This window comes from Bufo bufo, chromosome 5, assembly GCF_905171765.1.
Source record: "Bufo bufo chromosome 5, aBufBuf1.1, whole genome shotgun sequence".
NCBI classification, from domain to species: Eukaryota; Metazoa; Chordata; class Amphibia; order Anura; family Bufonidae; genus Bufo; species Bufo bufo.
The window spans coordinates 390,737,880-390,763,548 of record NC_053393.1 but is presented as its reverse complement, the minus strand read 5'-3'; the positions used below and the strand labels follow the sequence as shown (position 1 = coordinate 390,763,548).

Here is a 25,669-nt window from a genome sequence, read left to right as displayed (position 1 = left end):
ACCAGAGGCATTGCTGTGATATAAGAAACAACCCATTTAATTGAAGGGCTTGACTGAGATTTTGATATTGACACCCTCAGGATAAGTCATCAATATCAGATCGGTGGGGGTCTGACTCCTGGCACCCTCGCCAATCAGGTGTTTTAAAAGGCTGCGGTGCTCCGGCGAGTGCCGCAGACTCTTCCTAGGCCAGTGATGTAAAGCTTAGTACCATTCAAGTTAATGGGGCTGAGCTCTAATACCAAGCACAGCCACTATCCAATGAATGGTGCTATACTTGGTAAACTGCGAGGAGGTGACACCACTCACTGGAGAGCCAAGGCCTCCTCTAATAGCTGATAGGCGTGGTTGCTTGGATTTGGACCTCCCTGTTCTGAGGATAGGTCAGCAATATCAGAATCTCTAAACAACCTTGAATTTTGTCTTTTACTGGGAAAGTCTGGACAGGAGTCCTAAAACTGGAAATAATCTACAGAAATGTGATAAAAAAAAATAATATATGGTCTACTTGCCTGCCTTAATCTCTCCAAACTTAGAATATTCTCCACCTGCAGGACACCACGTGTATATTTTTCAATGTACGTTTCTCCATCAGATGTTGCTTCGTACTCACTCCTTGCTGCCATCAAAGCTAGCGTTTCTCTGTCTTCAGCCTCTTCTGTTGCCTGACAATCAGAAGAATAGTCATGTATTTCTGAAGTTGTGCTCTCTTAAACAGAACTTATTTCTATGAAAGCTTTTTACAGATATTCTAGACTTAAACCACAGACATAATAAACAGGAAATCACCTTTGGGATGTTGGACACAATTTCATAGCTTACTCCGCTGGTATACAGAATATTCTTTATGGACATCCTTCGTTTCAAGCTTTGCGTAAAGCTCTGCAAGAAAAAAATGGTTCCCGATTTTAAAATAGTTAAAGCTTTGTAGCTCACCAGAAATGCTGCAATGTCCTGTGGTTGCCCACCCCACAAAACTGATCTATTCTCCCATAGAGCAGTGTTCCTGCTCAGTTGTTCAGCACATAGGTATGTGAAATAAACATACGTCTGAAGGGTGGGCCTTGGTCGGATCATTGACTACAAAGCAACTGGTTATCTGGTTTGCGGATCATATTTCTCAGTTAATATTAGCATTTAAAACATGGCACTTACCTGCTTATTATATACATTGACAGCAATTCTTTTCCGGAGAACCAGCTCCATAGCAGCAGGATGACTTAGCTGTACTGTCACCTTCACAATGAGATAGATGCGCTCATTCTGGGGAGTTACCCTGTTCAAGTGCACTGAGTCATGGATTGCAGAGTCCCAAGAAGCAGTGGCGGAGACCTAGAAATTACCGTAAACCAGACTCCATTAGTAAATGATATCAAAAGGCTATTTCATTGCTATCGTTTTAAATTAAAATTCAAGTTGAATGAGTCTGGGATCCGTCCGCACAGCAAAGAAATAGAACAATTTTTTTTGCGGTGTGGAGGCACGGAGAGAAACCCCATGGAAGTACTCTGTAGCGCTTCCGTGCCTCTGTTCCGCAGCGCACCTTCTGGATTGCGGACCCATTCAAGTGGATGGGTCCGCATCCGTGATACAGGGAGTAGTGTTGAGCGAACTTGTGTTTTAAGTTCGGCGTCTAAAGTTCGGGTTCAGGTTATCGAAGTATCCCGTTATGGATTCCGCTACCATGGACCATAACGGAATTTAGAATCCATAACGGGATACTTCGATAACCTGAACTCAAACTTTAGACGCCGAACTTAAAACATAAGTTCGCTCAACACTAACAGGGAGAACGCGGCCGGTGCCCACATATTGCGAACCCGCTGTTTGCGGGCCGCAATACGGGTCACAGCCGGCAATGACCGTGAGAATGAGGCCTTAACCTTACCGATTCTCTGTTGTTCAACCGCTGCCCCAGTCCCTGCACCTCTCGGGCTCGACACACTGGAAACAACTTGGTCTGCCTACTCAGCCAATCACTTGCTTCAGTGGTTACCCGCCTCAACGGGTGATTGGCTGAGCAGGCAGTCCAAGCCATTTTCATTGAGCTGAAAAGAGGAAGTGGAGAGGAGCGGCTGAAAAGCAGTGGTGAGGAATCAGTTAGGTGACCATTCACTATTTGTTATTTTTGTCCTTACTAACCCCATTTTTTTATTAAAAGTTATTGCATACCCTTTTAAGAACAGTAATATCAGCACTAAACAGGAGAATCCTTGGCAGTGCTTCACTGACCGCCACGGGTAAGGTCTGGTAGCGCTTTAATGCAATGAGACAGTACTCTGTTCTTAAACTAAAAGGTATTTCCATGTCATCACTTCTACCAAGCATGACATGGACACCATATCCCAGTCTTTTTTTCTAGTAGGGACGGAGCTGCACCAATACTTTTTATAACATTTTTAATTGATTTCTAACTACTAAGTGACAGCTGTAGTCCAAAGCAGTACACTGACTTATATACAATCTTGTACCCTGCAGCTGCAGCTTTTTCAGCATCTAGGATTCTGCTTGGGTCAGACTTTTAGCCACAAATACACATTTTTATGCATTCCTTAAAAATTTTGATGCAAATCTGCTTCAAAAGGCATCCAAAACTACAAGCTCTGGGTGTCCACTTTCAGAAAATGTATGGGTTTGGGACCTTAATACAATCATTTTTTTAAATTTTATAATGCAGGTTTTATTAGTGTTTGTCAAAGGTGCAAAACTAGTCCGGGCAGTGAAAGCGTTAAACTAGGAATATGCATGAGACCATTAACACAAAAGTAATTTTTGGGGTCTGTGTCCCACATGCACATTGGATTTGATTAGATAAAAGTAGGAAAACATTGTTATCTGTAGGTTACCTCTTCATCGCTGTGCTTGATGATTGGCAGGTAGTAAAACTGACTCCCATGCTCCTTTGGTAATATAGAATTAACACCTGCTGCATGTGAGCCCACAAGTTGTTCATTGGCACTCAGGTCATCAGCTTAAAAAAGACAAATGGTACACAAAGAAAAGACATAGTAACAAACTCCACTAAAAGTATAAGAAAACAATCACATCTAGGGTTCATGATATTCAAGATTTTTACAGGAGTCATGGCAAATCTCGCAACAGATCCTAGAACAGCGTAACATATCCCATTGAATTATGAAGGGTCTATCAGAATAGTGCAAAATGCTACACTCTTCTGGCCGTCAACGTGCCAAAAATGTGTAAACAGAGCCAACATTATCACATAGGCATATGGGTTCACGCAGAGAACCAGTATAGTATGGTAAAATAGTGCATCGATGGGATATTCATAAAGAGTCAGAAATTTGAAGCATGGCCATGCAACATTGAAAGAGACCAAGGAAATTATCATCTGAAACGAATGTAAGCAAACCGACTGGTGGTCGATTTTATTAACGGCTGGCTACTGATAATGATACATGATCACAAGATCGAAGCTTCACCACGATTTTAGCCGCGGTAGACAGAGTCTGTATTATACGAAAGAGAAAGAAAAAGAAACAGCTCATCTCGCGATAATTGAAGCGATCTTACGGAGATCCGATTTTATGACGTCAGTTAAAGGGCTTCTGTCACCCCCAAAACACATTTTTCATTTTTGGGCTTGTTAAAATCCTTATTGAACGACTATTCCCTATATAGGGCTTTTACCTTTGTCTGTGGCTTCGTTTCATAAAAAAAAAATCGATCTTTTAAAATATGCAAATGACTTCACTACCAGCAAGTAGGGCGTCTACTTGCTGGTAGCCGCCGCATCCTCCTTTTAAAAAACCGCCCCCTCCTCCTGTTGATTGACAGGGCCAGCGAGTGCTTTCCTCCTCCGGCTGGCCCTGTCAGCATTTCCAATCCCGCGCCTGTCTTCATTCGGCGCAGACGCTCTGAGAGAAGGACGCTCGCCTCCTCAGCACGCCTGCCCCGATGACGTCTTCTCTTTCGGTGATGTCATCGGCGAATGAGGGAGCGCGGAATGAAGACAGGCGCGGGATTTGAAATGCTTACAGGGCCAGCCGGAGGAGGAATCAACAGGAGGAGGGGGCGTTTTTTTAAAAGGAGGATGTGGCTGCTACCAGCAAGTAGACGGCTTCAACGTCGAGGCTTGCGATCATGGTATTATTAGACGCCCTTCTTGCTGGTAGTGAAGTCATTTGCATATTTTAAAAGATCGATTTTTAATGAAACAAAGCCACAGACCAAGGTAAGAGCCCTATATAGGGAATAGTCGTTCAATAAGGATTTTAACAAGCCCAAAAATGAAAAATGTGTTTTGGGGGTGACAGAAGCCCTTTAAGCAATTACACTTTGCCGTTTGCATTTGACTAAACCGACGCCAAGGTAAGCGCTCTTACACGTGGGACGCCATAGAGCTGCGCAAAAGTGAGTGCCATACTCATCACAGTTGAAGACTGTTTGCTATCGATTTTTTCCTATTCATTACTTGGATAGTGTTTGCAATCGATTTTCCAGAAATTATTCGCACAAATATGGGACATTATTAATTCCCCTCAACAACTTGCATTGTATGGACTTTATATGAGTCAATTTACCTATTACCTCATCCATCCCACTATTATGTGTATGTATGCTTTTATGTATTTTATGTTTTATTAAATTGCACTATTTTACCATACTATACTGGTTCTCTGCGTGAACCCATATGTTTGAGTGCCGGTCCAATACTATTTAAATTTTACTGTTTTGAAGGGGTGATTCTATTTTGGACATTGGCACCAATCCGTGTATCTAGTGAGTGAGCCGTCCCATTTCTATTCATTATCACATAGGGATAAGATTCGTGAACAACTTTAGTAAACCTGATAACTAAGGAAAGTCATTAATGACCAGTTTCCTATTTCCTACTCTTAGGAAAATAACAATAGGAGTGAAAAGTACAATAGCTAGAGGAAGAAGCTTCAGAATAAATGATCTCACCATTAAGATCTAGGAAGAGGACTGGTATGTGAGCCTCCATTCCAGCTGGTGGCGTCCTGCAGAGGTAACAAAAGCAATGAAGGTATGTACAAAGGCATCATAGGCAGAAGAAAATGTATCTCAAACGATGACGCATTAAAGGGAACCTGTCACCAGGATTTTGTGCATAGAGCTGAGGTCATGGGTTGCTAGATGGCCGCTAGCACATAAGCAATACCCAGTCCCCATAGCTCTGTGTGCTTTTATTGTGTGAAAAAAACACGATTTGATACATATGCAAATTAACCTGAGATGAGTCCTGTCCCTGACTCATCTCACGTACAGGACTTATCTCAGGTTAATTTGCATATGTATCAAATCGGGTTTTTTTACACAATAAAAGCACACAGAGCTATGGGGACTGGGTATTGCGGATGTGCTAGCGGCCATCTAGCAACCCATGTCCTCAGCTCTATACACAAAATCCCGGTGACAGGTTCCCTTTAAGCGACGATTTTATTGCATCATTATTTTTATTATTATGACTATATTGATAATGGGTGGAAAAATCATAATGGGAAAATGCACTGAAGCTGGCTTATTATATATTTTTTGCAATTTGTCCAATAAATGATTAAAGCTGATAACTAATTACATATAATAAAGGGAACCTGTCAGGCAATTTGAGCCCCATAAACTGCCATCTAGTCCTCTGCTTCATTCACTACACAGATGAAGTCAAGGAGCTACATACTGTATCACTTTACTGCGCATGCGCCATTTTGCTGTACTCCCGATGCAAAGAAGGTAGCTGGAGATGATGCAGCATGGCCTGGGGCTGTCAATCAAGCCTAGGTGGTGTATTTAGGGACCAAGCTAGCTGTTTCTTCTTGAGGATGCAATACCCAGACCAGAAGTTTGTGTACTCTAAATAACATTTTAAAGGTTGCGCTGACTCTGCAAATATACAGTTGCAAGAAAAAGTATGTGAACCCTTTGGAATGATATGGATTTCTGCACAAATTGGTCATAAAATGTAATCTGATCTTCATCTAAGTCACAACAATAGACAATCACAGTCTGCTTAAACTAATAACACACAAAGAATTAAATGTTACCATGCTTTTATTGAACACACCATGTAAACATTCACAGTGCAGGTGGAAAAAGTATGTGAACCCCTAGACTAATAACATCTCCAAGAGCTAATTGGAGTGAGGTGTCAGCCAACTGGAGTCCAATCAATGAGATGAGAATTGGAGGTGTTGGTTACAGCTGCTCTGCCCTATAAAAAACACACACCAGTTCTGGGTTTGCTTTTCACAAGAAGCATTGCCTGATGTGAATGATGCCTCGCACAAAAGAGCTCTCAGAAGACCTACGATTGAGAATTGTTGACTTGCATAAAGCTGGAAAGGGTTATAAAAGTATCTCCAAAAGCCTTGCTGTTCATCAGTCCACGGTAAGACAAATTGTCTATAAATGGAGAAAGTTCAGCACTGCTGCTACTCTCCCTAGGAGTGGCCGTCCTGTAAAGATGACTGCAAGAGCACAGCGCAGACTGCTCAATGAGGTGAAGAAGAATCCTAGAGTGTCAGCTAAAGACTTACAAAAGTCTCTGGCATACGCTAACATCCCTGTTAGCGAATCTACGATACGTAAAACACTAAACAAGAATGGATTTCATGTGAGGATACCACAGAGGAAGCCACTGCTGTCCAAAAAGAATATTGCTGCACGTTTACAGTTTGCACAAGAGCACCTGGATGTTCCACAGCAGTACTGGCAAAATATTCTGTGGACAGATGAAACCAAAGTTGAGTTGTTTGGAAGAAACACACAACACTATGTGTGGAGAAAAAGAGGCACAGCACACCAACATCAAAACCTCATCCCAACTGTGAAGTATGGTGGTGGGGGCATCATGGTTTGCGGCTGCTTTGCTGCATCAGGGCCTGGACGGATTGCTATCATCGAAGGAAATGAAAATGAAAATGAATTGCCAAGTTTATCAAGACATTTTGCAGGAGAACTTAAGGCCATCTGTCCACCAGCTGAAGCTCAACAGAAGATGGGTGTTGCAACAGGACAACGACCCAAAGCATAGAAGTAAATCAACAACAGAATGACTTAAACAGAAGAAAATACGCCTTCTGGAGTGGCCCAGACAGAGTCCTGACCTCAACCCGATTGAGATGCTGTGGCATGACCTCAAGAAAGCGATTCACACCAGACATCCCAAGAATATTGCTGAACTGAAACAGTTCTGTAAAGAGGAATGGTCAAGAATTACTCCTGACCGTTGTGCACGTCTGATCTGAAACTACAGGAAACGTTTGGTTGACGTTATTGCTGCCAAAGGAGGTTCAACCAGTTATTAAATCCAAGGGTTCACATACTTTTTCCACCTGCACTGTGAATGTTTACATGGTGTGTTCAATAAAAACATGGTAACATTTAATTCTTTGTGTGTTATTAGTTTAAAGGGGTTGTCCGGGATTGGAAACATGGGTTTACATGTACAATGGTCCCCTAAATATTACATTCATGCCTGTCCTTGCCTTACCAGACATTTCTGATGGCCCTTTTTCACTTCACAAATTTTCAGCCGGAAGTGAAGTTTCTAACACCGTCAGTGACGTACCGGGTCCCTTTCTGCATAGCGAAGCCTCTCCTTCCGCTTCGCAAGGAGCCCGGTGACGTCACAGTCAGCCTCTAATTATTCAAAGCGCATGGAGGGGCAGTAGCTAGGCGGCAACAGACCGCGCTAAGCCACGCCCCTCTTGTCCGGTCACGTCACCGGGCAGGGCGCATTCTTAGCAAGGAAGGAGGAGTTTAGGGGCGTGACTAAGGCGGAGGTATAGTTGCGTCAGGAGGCGGCATATGAATTAGGGGGGTGGCTGCACGGAGGAGCAGGCACACACTCGAAACAACGCGATGCTGCGCTGGGACCCAGAGAGCATCAAGACAGGAAGTTACCGCACACAAACAGAGAGGTAAACAATCAGTGGGGGACTGTAGGAGCCGTGCTGAAGTGTAAAAATAGCTAAAAACATCTGGGGGGACCTTCAAACCGCTATTAATAGTGATTTAACTGGTTTTTAAAAAAATCTTGATCCCGGACAACCCCTTTAAGCAGACTGTGATTGTCTATTGTTGTGACTTAGATGAAGACCAGATCACATTTTATGACCAATTTGTGCAGAAATCCATATCATTCCAAAGGGTTCACATACTTTTTCTTGCAACTTTATATAGGGGTATCATGTAATGTATTACAATACGGTAGTGGTGTAGGGGGCTAAAATAACCCGACAGTTTGTCTTTAAGTAAAACAATAAAAGTGAATCTGAAAACATACCAGTCTGCTGGAGCTCCAGGAATGCCACTCCCTGGAGCTGGTACTAAAACTGCATTCCTCTCTTCTGTTAGTCCGACCCACTGCTCGACCAGTCGTGCTTCCCTCTCAATGTCATCCTCAGTCTTTTCTGGAAGAAACATAGTCTCTGATTTATCAGAAGCTTAAAAGTCCAATAATGCCAGGATCCAAATTACAGGTACTAGAAATTAGTCATGTTCTGGCCATAAGCAGGATGGGATATTGGTTAAAGTGAGAAAATATCTAAGTGTTCACTAAGCCATTTAGGAACTGCAGTTTAGCTGCTCAAAGGGCTGTCAATGCAAGGGTATAGGTGAACAAATGCATAAAACCATTCCCATACATTTTTGTAGCAATGACCACAACATCATCACATGGAAGTCTTGATATTAAAAGGGAATTGCAAGTCTCAGAGTGATAGGAGAATCTAGGAGTACAAACTCAGGACAACCTGTGACACCCTCAGATGAGGAATGAATGTGTTGCTTGCATTTATGACCTTCTATACCTTAGAGTCCATTCACACGTCCGTATGTGTTTTGCAAATCTGCAAAACACGAACCACAGCAATGTGCGTTCCGCATTTTGCGGACCGCACATAGCCGGCACTCTCATAGAAAATGCCTTTTCTTGTCTAATTGCGGACAAGAAAAGGACATGTTCTATTTTTTTGCGGAACGGAAGTGCGAATCCGCAAATGCGGATGCGGACAGCACATTCCGGCCCCATTGAAAATGAATTGGTCCGCACCGGATTGTGGACCCATTTTGCGGACGTGTGAATGGGCCAATTAAGGAATTTTTCCCTCAGACCTCTTGGGTTCATCACATTCATGGACCCAATATTCATCAAGGGACAATAAAACTTTACAAGAATAACCTGCTCCACTCATATTGATCCGCTTTACATCACTTGTCTCATATACCTCACTATTCCTATCTGCTGTCATGTATAAATATGTGGATCTTCAGATACTGTGTAATAACATGCCTGAGGAAGAGATAGAAAGCTTGCAATTGTGTCATCATCTTCAAATTTTTCCATTAAAAGGTATCAACCACTGAGGAATTCTTCTGATACCATTCCCATTGTTTTTCCATGGTGCCAACATATCCTAAATAATCTTTCAGTATATTTTTTGTGATGAAGCTAGCTAGAGTACCTAGAGGAAACTCGAGGAACATACAAACTCCATGACTTCTTGCTTAGATCTAAGATTGCCCTTCTTAGCTCAATGGGGGAGATTTATCAAGACACTAGTCTTGATCTCCCTGCGTTGGATTAAGATGCATCTAATTTATTAGGAAGCAGACGCCGCTTAATAAATTAAGTCATCTCTGCCCTGCCATGAGCCATAAACCAAAAGGGATATTAAGACTGGCCGGTCTTACTACTCCTTTAGCTGGCGGTGGATGCGCCAAATTTATGGAGGGGTGGTCTACATAACTTCGGCGCATCCACTGCCTGTCTAAATCTACGCCAGCTCCCTTGCTGGCGTAGATTTAGACCATTTTGTACACTTAAAACAGGTGTGAGCAGATTGCAGCGCAAATAACCTTTGCACCGCAATCTGCGACAGATATGCGCCAAAAAAAAATTGCATATATCTGTTAGTAAATGACTCACATAGTATGTAAGTTATAGTACATACAGTACATTAAGCCCCCCTCCCCCTCTTGGACAAAAAAAAACAAACTTTCAAAACATTTCTAAACCTTGTTTGTTGATGATTTTCTGAATATGCTCGTCCAGGTACTCTTTGCGTTTTATCAGTGCATCTGACCACCTGTCACGGACACAATTCAAATCCTCCTCCTGTTTCCAATATATAAAATAAAGATGTACAGGTTTATAACATGGTCACTTTCACGTTTGTCATTTACCCTCACATCACGTGAATTAAGTGAAAATTAAGAAGTGATTCCATTAAACAGTTTTATGTTGCTTCTTTCAAAATTGTATAGAATATATATATATATGTGTATATATATATATATAAGAAAAAAGGCAACAGGAGCCGCACTGCGACAAACAATGTCAGCGGAGTGCAAGCAGCTATGAAGGCGGTCCCCCTCCAAAGCATATAATAAAAAGAAATTCCGCAGCACTTCCAAGGCGTAAAATGAAAAGATAGTACTTTATTTACCAGACAGCAACGTTTCGATCCTTCTCTCTGGGATCTTTCTCACTGCTTGAGAAAGATCCCAGAGAGAAGGATCGAAACGTTGCTGTCTGGTAAATAAAGTACTATCTTTTCATTTTACGCCTTGGAAGTGCTGCGGAATTTCTTTTTGTTATATATATATATATATATATATATATATATATATATATATTAAAGGGAGTTTTAAAATGATTAAAAAGCAATTGACTTGTAAAATTATAATTCTGGATAGCTGTTGATATCATACATATTGATACATAGCAATCAGCTATGAAATAATATGGGCCCGCTCACTGCGATACAACATAAAACAGGTTTAATGCCAAAAGCTTGGAGTGATGCTTAGCCAGCTTTTTTCCTTTTGATATCCAAGAAAACTAGATTAATACAATTGCACCATTAGTTTTGCGCACCGCTGGTTGCGAGATTATCAGCAGGTCCATGTGTGAATGTGTTTCCATGCATATTAACCCCGTTCATGCATCATGCCTTGTGGTCTCCGGTGTCTGGTGGGAATGGAACAATGCGTCGTTATGTAGGAAGCCATATGTTAGTGCGCTTGTGAATGAGCATATTATCATTAGTCGTGTTGTACAGGTTACTAATAAATGAACTTCTTATCAGTCCTGGTCATTATGTATCTTATGTTTGTAATTCAAGAATACTTTTTAATCCAGTTTCCAACCACTTGGAAATTCCAATAGTTGGAAATTAGTTTCTAGGTTAGAAATGCTTCATATTCTGGAATCCGGCAAGGCCAGAGATAACCAGGCAGTGCGCTCCTGATGGTGGATACAGGACTGTGACGGTAGGTCTGAGATAGTTTAGACTGCATTTTAATTTTCATTGGGCTCAACCATTGAAAGGAATTGTTGTGACAATTTGGAATCTAGTTTAAAGTGACTTTTGGCACGTTTTATGAGTACAGTATATGGGCTCATGCACACGACCGTATGTATTTTGCGGTCCGCAAAAAATACGGATGACATCCGTGTGCATTCTGTATTTTGCGGAACAGCTGGCCCCTAATAGAACAGTCCTATCCTTGTCCGTAATGTGGACAATAATAGGACATGTTCTATTGTTTTTGTGGAACGGAAATACGGACATACGGAAACGGAATACACACGGAGTAACTTCCTTTTTTTTTTGGTAGACCCATTGAAGTGAATGGTTCCACATACGGTCCGCAAAAAATACGGAACGGACACGGAAAGAAAATATGTTCGTGTGCATGAGCCCTAACTATCATATGCCAGAAAAATAAAAACTACTTGAAGTGGTCTTAAAGGGAACCTGTCATCAACTTTATGCTGACTGCACTGAGGGCAGCATAAAATAGTGACAGAAACAGATCTCAGCAGTGTCACTAAGTGGGTGCCGAGAACCAGCATCATAATCATTGCAGCCCAGGCCTTGAAAAGAGTCAAATCTACCTGAGAAGAGTCCTGGTTATTCCTAATCTCCTTCTCTCTCGCCCATCTGCTGACGATTGGCAGTTCTCTCCTAGAGAGAAGGGAGAAAACTAGGTAGAAGACTGTCAGTCATCAGCAGGTGGGCAGGAGAGCAGGGATCCATGAATAAGGGTCCATTCACACGTCCGTATGTGTTTTGCGGATCCGCAAAACACGGACACCGGCAATGTGCATTTTGCGGACCGAAATGCCTTTTTATTGCGGACAAGAATAGGACATGTTCTATTTTTTTGCGGATACGGAAGTGCGGATCCGCAAATGCGGATGTGGACAGCACATTCCAGCCCCATTGAAAATGAATGGGTCCGCACCTGTTCTGCAAAATTGCAGAACGGATGCGGACCCATTTTGCGGTTGTGTAAATGGACCCTAACCAGGACTCTTCTCAGGTGGCCGTGACTCTTTTCCAGGCCCAGTCTGCAAGGATTGTGATGTTGATTCTCGGCAACCAGTTACTTTTAACTTTTAAATGACAGACCGCTGAAATCAACTCACCTGCCGTTAGTACGGGTAGCATAAAGTTGATGACAGGTTCCCTTTAACCCCTAACGACCTTGCTTTGGTCCTAAATGCTTAGCCACCTTTCAGTGATTCTGCACACAGTGGTTTAGCATGTTTTATTTGTTGGGCTATCAGAATTATTTTTAGGCCATGCTGTCTGTTATTTCTTTTATATTTATAGTATTTATTTTTGTAGTATTTTGTTTTTTTAGTATTTATTTTTTTAATTTGCAGATTCAAACTAAACTAAATTGATTCAAAGGGTTCCCAATCATCTTTCAGTCCTTTTGATATATAGCATGTATAGTGTTTTGGTGAATGTGGAGGCTATAGTGACAGTTTGGTTGGCATGGGTGGTGTGATTTTTTTCGTTAGATTTTTTTTATTCACTATACTTTGTGTGTGTACATTCATTATTTTGTCCAACTACTTTTTTTTTTATTAGATAGTATATCTCCAAACTTATGGCAGGTCTGTGGGTGATATTCATACTGGGGCATCATTAGAAGACCCAGTGACAGTGGTGGAAGAGTCACCGCCAAACAGCCCCCGAGTTCTCCTCTAATAGCCAGTCACTGGGCCTGCTTTTGCTAGATTTCATGCTGTACATAAAGATGACCAAAGACTTTTTCAATCGTTATATGATTTTTACACTTTTCTCAAAATGTAAGTGAACATGTCATCTTATCCACAAGCTGTATGTTACAGAGCAGATGGATTCATAGCTTTATGTGAAAAGTCCCAGTATCTGTATATTTTATTGATTTCTATCTCTGCTCTCTCTGGACCAGTGGTGTACCTTCAATGGAGGCAGACCACCTGACTGCTGTGTGACCTGTGGGAGGGGGTATCTGGCGCTGAACTCCTCCTCCTCTTTCTGATGTGAAAACTCAGTGTAAACAGATGATTACAGTTTTCATTTTCAGTATTTTGTTACTGCACAAATTCCTATGCACTGAGCTCCCCCTAGTGGTGACCGCAGGCAGCCAGCTTTGTAACAGATGGAAAGCAGGAGATACATTGAAAATGCTGTTTAGAATGAGTGCCTTATTTATGAAGCACCTGTTCCACTTTACTGACATAGAAGCTGGATAAAGTGGGTGAGGCCAAGGGTGACTTATTATTACAATTTTTTTTATACTTAAAATGTTGTCTAGTAAATAAAGAAAAAATAAAAAGTAAATTTGTCAGTAATCTGTGGGTTGCAGTTTGCATTCCGCATTGCCTGGATGTGATTAATGCATGAGTACTGGGAAACTGGGTGGAGCAAGGTGGGCCATACAAAATTTTGCTGTGGGGCCTTATGAGATCTGTGTATGCCCCTACTCTGTACTTATGAATACTCAGACAATTATCTATGTATGCAAGCTCATACAGGGAAGGCTGTTAATCATTGAGACCTCCTGCTGGACTCATAAGTACAGAGAGAACAACTACCGGTATATAAATTATTTTTTTCTCAAAAAACTATACATCAATCTGCTTTGCTTCAAGGGCTCTATAATACACTGCCTGAAGATAAAGTAGCATGTTCAACAAGACAAGCTCCCTGAAAGATGGCCACACACAACAGATATTTCTTGACTTATCCCAATGATCTTCTGAGTATCTAATCTGTATTTGAACAGTATGAATGTCTTGGGGGACATCAAGGGTCGGACATGGTTGGTTGGAGACTGGACATATACTTCTTCAGTAAACAGATGTCTAGGGGCTACATATCTGACAACCTATCAAAATAACATGCCCTCTCTACCATGTTGATGGGGAAGTTGGGGAGGATAGCTGTTGGATGAACCATCATTTAGCCATCAAAGCCAAGCTTGCTAAGATAGGCTACGTATCCTTTTATATGTGCCTTCACCAGTTCAAATGCAGCTCCACTGAAAGACCCATGTCTGGAAATAGTATGTACGTATATTGTATTGATATGCTTGTGGTTTCGTGTGCACCTCCACCTTCGAAACAAAGCCTACTGCGCGTAAGAATGTTAAGAGCGTTATACATGGTATCAAGTTTGTAAGCATTTTAGGTGATGGTTCAGTGATGGCAATAAGGAGTTTAAAGCTTCACTGTCCCAGCTTGATAAGCCTTCCCCACCCACTTCCCAAAATATCTTTCCCCACGCTCCACAGGCTCTCCTCCCCCTCTTCCCATGTTGTAGTGCAGAGCAGAGCCGTGTCCCGTGCCTCGGGATCGGAAGCAGCCTCTGTAATAATACCTGGTAACTATCCATATCATCATCACCACCAACATCATCATCTTTCTGGTAGGAGAAAATACATGATGTAAACAGGACATGCAAGACTTTCATGGCACAGTAACAATGCACTAGGAGCAGTACGTTCCACAACATAACGTTACATACACAATGCTAAACTATATAGAAAAAGGGAGAATGCAATAGTACTGTGCAGCCTGTGTGTCTAATGCAAATATTACAGATACACAAATAGATCATTTTAATAAACTGGAGAAAGGCAAGTACAAGATCACTGGTTTTGCTGCAGCACTCAGTCTATTTTCAACAAGGTATGTCACATTTTTCCACGCTTATGCAAGCACAGTTTAAGCAATCGGTTTTCTACTTTGTTTTAAAGCCAATTGTTGTTTAGACAGGATTTCTAAGGGGTTATCCCATGGACCCTTTATTAATCGAAGTCCTGACACAAGTTTTTCATATCTGCTCCCCACCCTAGTTTCTGTAACTGGTAGCTGGCTTCTGGGCGGGCATCCTCTGCAAACTGTCTCCCCCAGTAATTCATTGCTGTCCTGAACTTACACCCGAGAAGCAGAAGCTCTCTCTGTTCAACAGTCTCTCTAACCCAGGCTGCACAAAAAGTAGTGCAAATCCACCCATCCAGCCCAAGAAATAAGGTATATTTTATGTATTTTTACGTGATATGTAGGGTATATCCACACATTGAATCGCATCTCATTTAGTTAGCCGTCTTTTTATATATCTATATCTCGCTCCCCACAGTATATACCCAGACATGCTAGGGCTCCAGCTCCTTCATCTACACTGAAAAACACAGAATAATCAGATGATGTTCTGAAGACCACCGAGGACGAGGTGAGCGTGGGCAACAACATGGTTGCCCTCCTTCAAGCAAATTGCAAGGTGGTAGCAGATGGAAGGGCTGAGCTAAAAAGCTAGGGGGCACTATTATAGGCTATGGACACCTTTGGGGCAATTTTTTTTAATTATTGCATTTTACTCATTTTGGTCTTCATTCAAAATTTTCAGCAGTTTTTGTGATACATGCGGTTAAAAATCGGCTTATTTGCAGACTATCCCTCACGTGGAGCCTTATCTCTGATCTCCTGACCTCATAAATACTCATTTAAGCCATATTCTTATCAGTTTGATAAAAGTTTAGCTATAATGAGTGTTTGTGATGTCAAGAGTTCTACATGAGCCATCAGCTGACAGAACTCAAGATGGATAGTCTGCAAATAGACTGATTTTCATCAAATTATCATAAAAACTGCTGAAAATTTTTAATAAAGACCAATTGAACAAATTATTTTAGCCCTAAATTATTAAAATGCAATCATAAAAAAAAAAAATTGCCCTGAAGGAGTCCATAGCCTTTAAAAGCTATGATTTATAACATCTCTGGAAAGGAAAAACATTTTAACATGCTTTAAATTCAAAAGTCAGTGATTTAATATAATAATTCTTTATGGGATAATCCATAATCAGATGTTTCTACTAATTAGCATATTCTTAAATCTCCTCTCTCCCAGTTACATACTTATGTGAAATATCTTCAGTTTTGATAAGCTTTTGAAACTTTTATAATTCAGCCACTGACTAAATACCTGGTAACTATCCAGTCCTCTCTGCAGCTTAGTTGATCGGGCCGTGATGCAGCCAATGGAGACTGAAAGGATGGCTTCGACCATTAGAGGCAATGTACCAGAATTCTGCACAGGTTTGACAGTCACCTGGACTCTTCGAGAATGACCCTGAAATCAGAAGAAATTATGACTGTACATATGCACCGGAAACATTTGGAATATGAAAACGAGGCAAAACCTGGACAGGGAAGCTAACCTGTCGGAGCTGGAATACTCCACCAGTGTTCACATCATTGGCCTGATGCATCTCTACCGACATGTATTCTCCATTCTCATTCAGCTCATATATAGATATCCACAATTCTATTAGTCGAGTCACCTCATTCCATCTGGAGACAAAGTGGAAAAAATGACCTGCCTTTACTCATTAATGTTTACTCGTTTACAAGAATAATTAACTACCGGAGCAAATAAACCATTAATATTTATGTCTACTGATAAACAGCATGAAATCAGTATTTCTTTTAAAGGGACACTTCCATCACAAATGGACATATTTAAACTCAATTATTTTTTTCCTGTACTATGCCACTGAAAATGAATTGTCCTTCTGTAGCAATAATCTCAGAGCGATAACAGTAATCTCAGTTTATGATGGAAGGGTGTCTCTGCAAGGTCATCCTCAATAGAATAGTAGGTGGAGGACTGAAATGACTGACAGAATGACAGCTCTATTGTTTTCTAGATAGGGCAAATTAGACATGCAAAAATTACTGAGATATCATAGGGGAGGTGTGCTGCCTCAAGGTATTCAAAACTGATTTTACAAATGTTGTTAACCCTTTAGGTGTTCCACAAGAGTTATTGGCAAATGGACATGAAATTTCAGAATTAAATTTTTTGGGCAAATTTTCAATTTTAATCCATTTTTTCCAGTAACAAAGCAAGGGTTAACAGCCAAACAAAACTCAATATTTATGGCCCTGATTGTGTAGTTCTCAGAAACACCCCATATGTGGTCGTAAACTGCTGTACGGGCACACGGCAGGGTGCAGAAGGAAAGGAATGCCATACGGTTTTTGGAAGGCAGATTTTGCTGGACTGTTTTTTTTTTTACACCATGTCCCATTTGTAGCCCCCCTGATGCACCCCTAGAGTAGAAACTCCAAAAAAGTGACCCCATTTCAGAAACTACGGGATAAGGTGGAAGTTTTGATGGTACTAGTTTAGGGTACATATGATTTTTGGTTGCTTTATATTTCACTTTTTGTGAGGCAAGGTAACAAGAAATAGCTGTTTTGGCACCGTCTTTATTTTTTGTTATTTACAACATTCATCTGACAGGTTAGATCATGTGGTATTTTTACAGACCAGGTTGTCACGGACACGGCAATACCTAATATGTATACTTTAAATAAGTTTTACACAATGATTTCATTTTTGAAGCAAAAAAAATCATGTTTTAGTGTCTCCATATTCTGAGAGCCATAGTTTTTTCAGTTTTTGGGCGATTATCTTAGGTAGGGTCTCATTTTTTGCGGGAAGAGGTGACAGTTTGGTTGGCACTATTTTGGGGTGTATATGACTTTTTGATCGCTTGCTATTACACTTTTTGTGTGTAAGGTGACAAAAATTTGTTTATTTAGCACAGTTTTTATTTTTATTTTTTACGGTGTTCATCTGAGGGGTTAGGTCATGTGATATGTTTATAGAGCGGACGCGGCGATACCCAATATGTATACTTTTTTTTTCTTCCCTATTTTTTACCAATTTTTTTAAACTTTATTTTGGGGAAAATGGCGTTTTTGTTTATTTTTACTTGAAACTTTTAATTTTTTGGGGGGAAAACTTTATTTTTTCAACTTTTTTTAACTTTATTTTTTGTCCCACTTTGGGACTTGAACTTTTGGGGGTCTAATCCTTTACAATGCATTCCAATACTTCTGTATTGGAATGCATTGGCTGTATGAGTAATACTGTGTGTATTACTCATACAGGGGGCTGGATCTCACAGGCTCGTCACTGGAAGGCAGCGCAGATGCCTAAGGAAGGCATCGCGCTGCCTTCCATGCCATCGGGTCCCCCCTACAGCCGCATGGGGACCCGATGGCACCGCCACCACAATAGGTAAAAGCTGCAAAAAACGCAGGTCTGAATTGACCTGCGGTTTGCGGCGATCGCCGACATGGGGGGGGGTCACGGGACCCCTCCGCGCATTTAGCCGAGGTGCCTGCTCAATAATTTGAGCAGGCACCGGCTTCCGATCACCGCCCACTGCGCGGCGTTGATCAGAAATACATAGGGCGTACAGGTACTCCCTGTGTCCTTAAGTACCAGGACGCACCTGTACGCCCTGTGTCCTGAAGAGTTTAAAAGGCCAAATCTGTGCAAAGATGTGGATTCATTGTCATTTTCTGTCAGGTAGTCACACGTTGTGATGGCAAAGGCAAAAAAACTCTCCCTTTTTGAACGTGGTCGGGTTGTTGAACTGCATAAGCAGGGTCTCTCACAGCGCGCCATCGGTGCTGAGGTGGGACGCAGTAAGACAGTCATTTGGAATTTCTTAAATGATCCTGAGGGTTATGGAACAAAAAAGTCAAGTGGAAGACCCAAAAAAATGTCATCAGCACTGAGCTGGAGCATCCAATTGGCTGTCCGTCAAGACACTGGACGATCCTCGACCCAAATTAAGGCCCTTACTGGTGCTGACTGCAGCCCCATAACCATCAGACAGCATCTGAGACTGAAGGGCTTCAAAAACAAAAAACATCTTCAAAGACCTCGTCTCCTTGAACGCCACAGAACTGCTCGTTTGGACTTTGCAAGAGAGCACCAAACATAGGACATTCAAAGGTGGAAGAAAGTTTTATTCTCTGATGAGAAAAAATTTAAACTTGATGGTCCTGATGGTTTCCAACGTTAATGGCATGACAAGCAGATCCCACCTGAGATGTTTTCTATGCGCCACAGTGGAGGGGGCGCCATAATGGTCTGGGGTGCTTTTTCCTTCAGTGGAACAATGGAGCTTCAGGAAGTGCAGGGGCGTCAAACGGCCTCTGGCTATGTCTAGATGTTGCAGAGAGTATTCCTCATGATTGAGGGTCCTCGTCTGTGTGGTAACGACTGGGTTTTTCAACAGGACAAAGCTACAGTACACAATGCCCGCGGGACAAGGGACTTCTTCCAGGATAATAACATCACTCTTTTGGCCCATCCTGCGTGTTCCCCAGATCTAAATCCAATTGAGAACCTTTGGGGATGGATGGCAAGGGAAGTTTACAAAAATGGACAACCGTTCCAAACAGTAGATGGCCTTCGTGCGGCAGTCTTCACCACTTGGAGAAATGTTCCCACTCACCTCATGGAAACGCTTGCATCAAGCATGCCGAAACGAATTTTGGAAGTGATAAACAATAACGGCGGAGCTACTCATTACTGAGTTCATGTTTGGAAGTTGGATTTCTGTTTTGGGGGGGGTTTAGTTTTTTTTTGGAGGTGTGGTCCTAAACTTTTGATCAGCTGAAAAACAGTCCGGTTCAGTTAATTCGTTGTTTTCATTAAATTGAATGCTCAAAAAATGTTTTGTCTCACTCTCATTTCTTCTTGTTGCATGTTGAAGCTCTACTTGGAATCTTGTTAAGATCCAGCCATGCTAAATATGATTGTTTGCCATTTTTCAAGTGGTCTTTAACTTTTGATCAGGACTGTATAAATGCAACTTGTGTGACTAAAGGTCCCTTTACAGCAGATTGTTGGGAAGGAAGGAATCTGGACTCTCCAACTCAGATTTCATCACATTTGAAAGGAAGAACAACATACAGTGACCTCCTTGATGTCCAGAGATAGACACCATGGAAGTCACTTGCTGTCTGGTGTGCCATGTATCTGGCATTGCATCATGGTTCCTGTTCACCACAATGCAGATGTGAACAGAGTCACAGTCAGCTGCACACAATGTAGATACTGGGCACAACACAAAATTAATGAATAAGTCATTTTCCTTCAACCGCACAACTGTCTTTCTTTCATTTTAGTATGCGCTGCTGAAAGAATATTCCTTTTCTTTTCTTTTCCTCTCTCCTCGGATTAAAGGGGAAGAGAACTAGGTTTTCACCAGGTTCACAGGATGTAACAAAATCCTTCTCATCTACAAGTGCCTGCAGAGTGCAAATAGAAACTCCATATGGTGAAGTACTGCCACTGTGTTTTACAACCGCAAGGAAGAAATATACTTGCAAGATTCCATTCACAGTGTGCGTATTTATCACCACTTGTGTCCCCACATCTCCATAGGCTTCAGCAAACACCTTATCTGGTATTCCTTAATGTTTTCATAAATCCCGGTTTCCTCATAAACCAAAGAAACAGGTGCAGGTTGATCTGAATGCTTGTTATATTTTTAATTTTGTGAGTATAATAAAAAAAAAATTTTAAATCGCACCCCTAAGTGCTTCACTATCTTCCGCGTTTCTTTGGTTTATGAGGAAACCGGGATTTATGAGAAGATTAAGGAATACCAGATAAGGTGTTTGCTGAAGCCTATGGAGATGTGGGGACACAAGTGGTGACAAATACGCACACTGTGAATGGAATCTTGTGAGTATATTTCTTCCTTGCGGTTGTAAAACACAGTGGCAGTACTTCACCATATGGAGTTTCTATTTGCACTCTGCAGGCACTTGTAGATCTGAGGAGGATTTTGTTACATCCTGTGAACCTGGTGAAAACCTAGTTCTCTTCCCCTTTAATCCGAGGAGAGAGGAAAAGAAAAGAAAAGGAATATTCTTTCAGCAGCGCAGTCTCTTTTTTGTTTGAACCTTGGCTAAGTGACAACAACCCACGTCACTATTTGCGGCTTGCAGCGCAGAGAAATTACCGTAAGACAACCAGAGACATTTCTCCTTTGTATTTTCATTTTAGTATGCCATCATAAAATGTCATAGTCGTGGGCCATCCCTATAACTGGATGTCTTCCAGAGAAGGGCACAACGAGATGATGTGGTAACATGTCCTGTGGTAACTTGCTAATCTCTTCCCACCACACAAACCTGTCTCGTAGCGTTCTAGATTTTGCATGAAGAGAATCGATCTCCCACAACGATCTTCCGTTTCCAGCGCAGCGATGACCCCAGACTTCAATAGCAAGGGCACCCTCAAAAATAAACTCCAAAAACTCTTCTGTGATATTGACCATATAATCCTGGAGGAAAAATTTCATGTATCAGAGGCAGAGACATAAGATGAGGAGGTTTCTTGTTCTCCTTCTTCAAGCTGCTGCTCCATGGCCAGGGCAAATCAGACAATCAGATAGGAGAATTCTAACTTTTAAATGTTCATACCTATTCCAATAAGACATAATTACCTTTGAATGTGCAAATTTAACGGTAAACTGTGCTTCTTTACTCCTAGGTGAAGGCATATCTGGATTGACCATAGGGGGTGCTACTGTGGGCTCAGGCTGGTCCCAGAAGGTGTATTGACAGAACACAAAGTTTGACAGATTCAATGGAAGGCCTGTAGCTTCTTTTATTTTAACCTAGTATTAGGGACAAACAGATAATGGCAGAAGTGTTAGTCCTTTATTAAAGGGTACCTATCATTTTACCAAACTTCTGACTTGCCCATAGACTTTCCATGAGTCTGGAGAGCTGAGCAGAGCTGATCACTTCTTCTCTGTTGTTTTAGTGATCATTGGGGGTCTGAGCACAGAGACCCCAAAGATCAAAGCTTCCAGCAATTCACTATGACTTGTCAGACATTTGGTAAAATGATATGTACCTAAATACACATCTCACATCCAAAAAAGCTTCAAGGGGTTGTCAAAGTTATTTTTATTGATGACCTATCCTCAGAATAGGTCATCAATATCAGATCGGCTGGGGTTCGACACCTGGCACCCCTGCCAATCATCTAAAGAGAAGGCGCGCGCCGTGCAAGCACTGCCTTCTCTTCATTGTTTACCTGCTCATTGCAGTAGCAGCAGCCATTCTATGGGACAGCTCGTTCCTATACAATGTATAGAAACAAGCCGTCCCATTGAAGTGAATGGAAAGGCTTCTTGTAGTTACACCTGCTCACCGCTGCTGTTGCGATGGCGAGCAGGTAAACAATGAAGAGAGGCAGTGCTGGCACGGCGTGCGCCTTCTCTTCAACCAGCTGATATTGATGACCTATCCTGAGATCATCAATAAAAATTAGTTGGACAACCCCTTTAATGATGCTCAAGGCAGCGAGTCAGAATTTTTTTTACATTTTAAATATTTTTGGTGCACGAAGGTACTTTTTAAGCCACATCCCCTTTCTGCAAAGATACACCCATTTGTGCTAAGCCACCCCCTCCTTGTTTGATAAGACATAAAAAGTTTAAAAAAGTGTTTAAAACTCTTGATAAATTCAATGCACAACATTTACGCTAGGCCTTTTTGACACGAATAATAAAAAAAAGGTGTATTTTCAATAGTAACTCTCACTCAGTGTTTCACTAAATATAAAGGCCCATTCACACGACTGTGTCCGTTTTGCAGAAACAGCAGATTCCGTGTGCTTCAGGGTCCAAGCAACAGCGCTGCCAAAGATAGGACATGTCTGATTCTTTTCCGCATATTGCAGATTGCAGACCCATTAAAGTCAATGGGTTTGTTTGATGAGACGGTTTGCAGTCCACAAAGCGAAAACGGTGGTGTGAATGGATCCTAAGTTTTCATAGGTGTAACTGTCAATATCAATTTCAGCTAAACAGAGAGACATGCGCCTTCTACACTATTTTGATGGCCTTCTAAACTATCCATCCCCTCACATAACATACAGACAATACTCACGTGACATGTCAGCCTTTTTGGCCGATAGATTATTTCTCCGCTATTATCTATGATTTCGAAGCTACCACTTTCACTTGAATTCTCGGATGAGTCATCACCAGCTAAACATTCAGGTACAACACCAGTAACCCGCATCACCTCAATGTGAAGTCGGCCTGCGACCTAAAAACAGACAGAAGAGATATCAAGGCAGTTCAAAATTATTAAACATACTCTTAACATATCGAGTTATGAATATAAAATGTTAACAGATGTCAACAGAAACCACATAAATACAAAGAGAGACTCAATTTCTATGAGAAGAAAACTCTTACCTCCCCCTGCTGGCTAATGATAGGCACTGCATACTGTAGTCTAACATCATAAAAGAGACATTCTAGGAATACATTTGCCACACCAATAAGGTTGTGATTTTCTTGTGCTTCATAAAATGGGTCTCCTTTCTTATAAATAATCCTCTTATTCTGTAACAAATCATAAGAAGACTACATTGAACAATCGCTGTTTGTATAAAGAGAGTCTTTCCATATCAGTACACTATAAAGGCTGCTTTCAGAGAGAAAAGAAAAACAAGTTGCGTTATGACTCTTATCCATTTTATCTTCCAGAAACTCATGATCCACATGTATTACTTTTTCTCTCGATTGCTGACTAGTACAGAATTAGCAAGCAGCAGATTTAGCAAGATGGTAAACAAGTTTTATGGCATAGAAAAGTGAAAAATTTTGGGCCAAGTTCTTGTTTGTAAAACAATTTCCATATTTTTTTTTTAGCTTGGGTGGATATTGGGTAGAAGAAGGCGGACGGCGCAGGGGAGGGGGGGGGTAGGACCCCCCCAATCAGATATTGATGACCTATTCTGAGCATAGGCATCAATATCAAAATTTAAACCTTCATAGCTTGGGCTGTGTAGAAGCTAGATATATAGGCCCAGTCTTGCTTGAAGCAATCAAAGCTTTAACACATGATCAGAATAACAGCATTATCTCCTTTACATCAGGAGATATTGCCTTTCATCTGCTTTCCCTCCTGACCTGATTTCTAAAGTCAATATTTCCCTAACTATGTTAATGCTTCCAGGTCTTGTTTTAAAGCTTAGATTGTCAGCTTTCAAAAAAGATCAGGCCACATCTCTAGCTGCTACTCAACCTGAGATATGAACGGTTAAAGCAGGCCTCCCCCTTCAGATAGATGAGCCAGCCTGGAAGAGGAGGGGAAGCCAGTGGGGGAGCCAAGAGGTTGCAGTAGGAAAGAAAAAACATCCTTTCCCATGACCCCAAGGGAAAGGTAACATGACTTCTCTGCATGCTACCATCCTCTCCTCTCCTCCATCAATCAGATAACATACTTTCTCTCTGATTGTAACATATGGGGGGATTTTTTATTCAGGAAAGGAGTGAAAAGATGAGCGCTTGCTCATTTAAAGGGAGTCTGTCACCAGATTGTGACCTTATAGACCGCTTACATAGCGCTCTAGCATAGCAGTCTATGATTCTAATGGTACCTTTGATGTTTTCTTGTGAAGTTCCCCCAAGGTAAAAATGGACTTTTATTCATATGTAAATTAGGGCTCGCAAGTGCCCAGTGCGGCGTTCACCTCGTTGGTGCCCAGGCTGTTCTGCCTCTTTTCGTAATATCCCCGCCCCAGCCTCTTCCTCTGCCCGCCCCGCTCTTCCTTTGCGTCCTCCTTCTCTGCAGCGAGATCCCGCGCCTGCGCTATCCATTGCCTGGCCAGGGCATGCGCACTGCGATGCCCATTGTGGGCACGGCATCGCAGTAGCTACTGCGCATGCGCCGGCCAACGGCGAGAAACAGCGGCGAGGAGGCGGACCAGAGACACCCACAATGGGCATCGCAGTGCGCATGCCCCGGCCAAGCAATGGATAGCACAGGCGCGGGATCTTGCTGCAGAGAAGGAGGACGCAAAGGAAGAGCGGGGCGGCCAGAGGAAGAGGCTGGGGCGGGGATATGACGAAAAGAGGCAGAACAGCCTGGGCACCAACGAGGTGAACGCCGCCCTGGGCACTTGCGAGCCCTAATTTACATATGAATAAAAGTCCGTTTTTGCCTTGGGGGAACTTCACAAGAAAACATCAAAGGTACCATTAAAATCATAGACTGCTATGCTAGAGCGCTATGTAAGCGGTCTAGAAGGTCACAATCTGGTGACAGACTCCCTTTAATCACCTTTCTGTCTCAAATTAGCCTACCTTTACTACACAATGCTGCGGACTGCTTCTCTAGTGATACCTGTTACACGCTACTGTGACAGCTATAACGATTATCCCTAGACAGGAATCGAAATATATTAGCCCTTACACAGTTATGTTGTCAGAAAAATAAAAACTGTTCTGTGATTTAAAATGCAGATACAAAAACAGATTATGTTGTAAAAACAAGTGTTTTTTTACTACGTAAGTATAATAACATATTAGGGCTCATTCAGACGGCCGTATGCTGTCCGCAGAAAATACTGAATGCTATCCGTTTTTTTGCGGATCCGCAAAAAAAATGAAACATGTCCTATACTTGTCCGTGAAAATCAGGACATGGCCCCATTGAAGTCTATGGGTCCGCAAAAATACTGAATGCTATCCGTTTTTTTGCAGATCCGTTT

General features: G+C 41.8%; 1 protein-coding gene across 5 annotated transcripts in view; it reads right to left on the bottom strand.

The window, feature by feature from the left end:
• The window catches only part of KIF13A (kinesin family member 13A), a 185,840-nt gene that overhangs the window by 21,752 nt on the left and 138,419 nt on the right, over positions 1-25,669 (bottom strand). For 3 of the 5 annotated variants that reach the window (XM_040432694.1, XM_040432696.1, XM_040432697.1), the window contains exons 21-34: positions 23,367-23,516; positions 23,053-23,214; positions 21,597-21,770; positions 21,283-21,434; positions 16,491-16,623; positions 16,256-16,402; positions 14,649-14,693; positions 10,003-10,102; positions 8,270-8,396; positions 4,930-4,985; positions 2,847-2,971; positions 1,156-1,332; positions 790-882; positions 513-665 (exon numbers count right to left, since the gene is read on the bottom strand). In XM_040432694.1, coding sequence (XP_040288628.1) covers positions 513-665; positions 790-882; positions 1,156-1,332; positions 2,847-2,971; positions 4,930-4,985; positions 8,270-8,396; positions 10,003-10,102; positions 14,649-14,693; positions 16,256-16,402; positions 16,491-16,623; positions 21,283-21,434; positions 21,597-21,770; positions 23,053-23,214; positions 23,367-23,516 — 1,794 coding nt within the window. The remainder of the gene's footprint in view (positions 1-512; positions 666-789; positions 883-1,155; positions 1,333-2,846; positions 2,972-4,929; positions 4,986-8,269; positions 8,397-10,002; positions 10,103-14,648; positions 14,694-16,255; positions 16,403-16,490; positions 16,624-21,282; positions 21,435-21,596; positions 21,771-23,052; positions 23,215-23,366; positions 23,517-25,669) is intronic. The other 2 variants (XM_040432695.1, XM_040432698.1) reach the window with 1 other exon arrangement.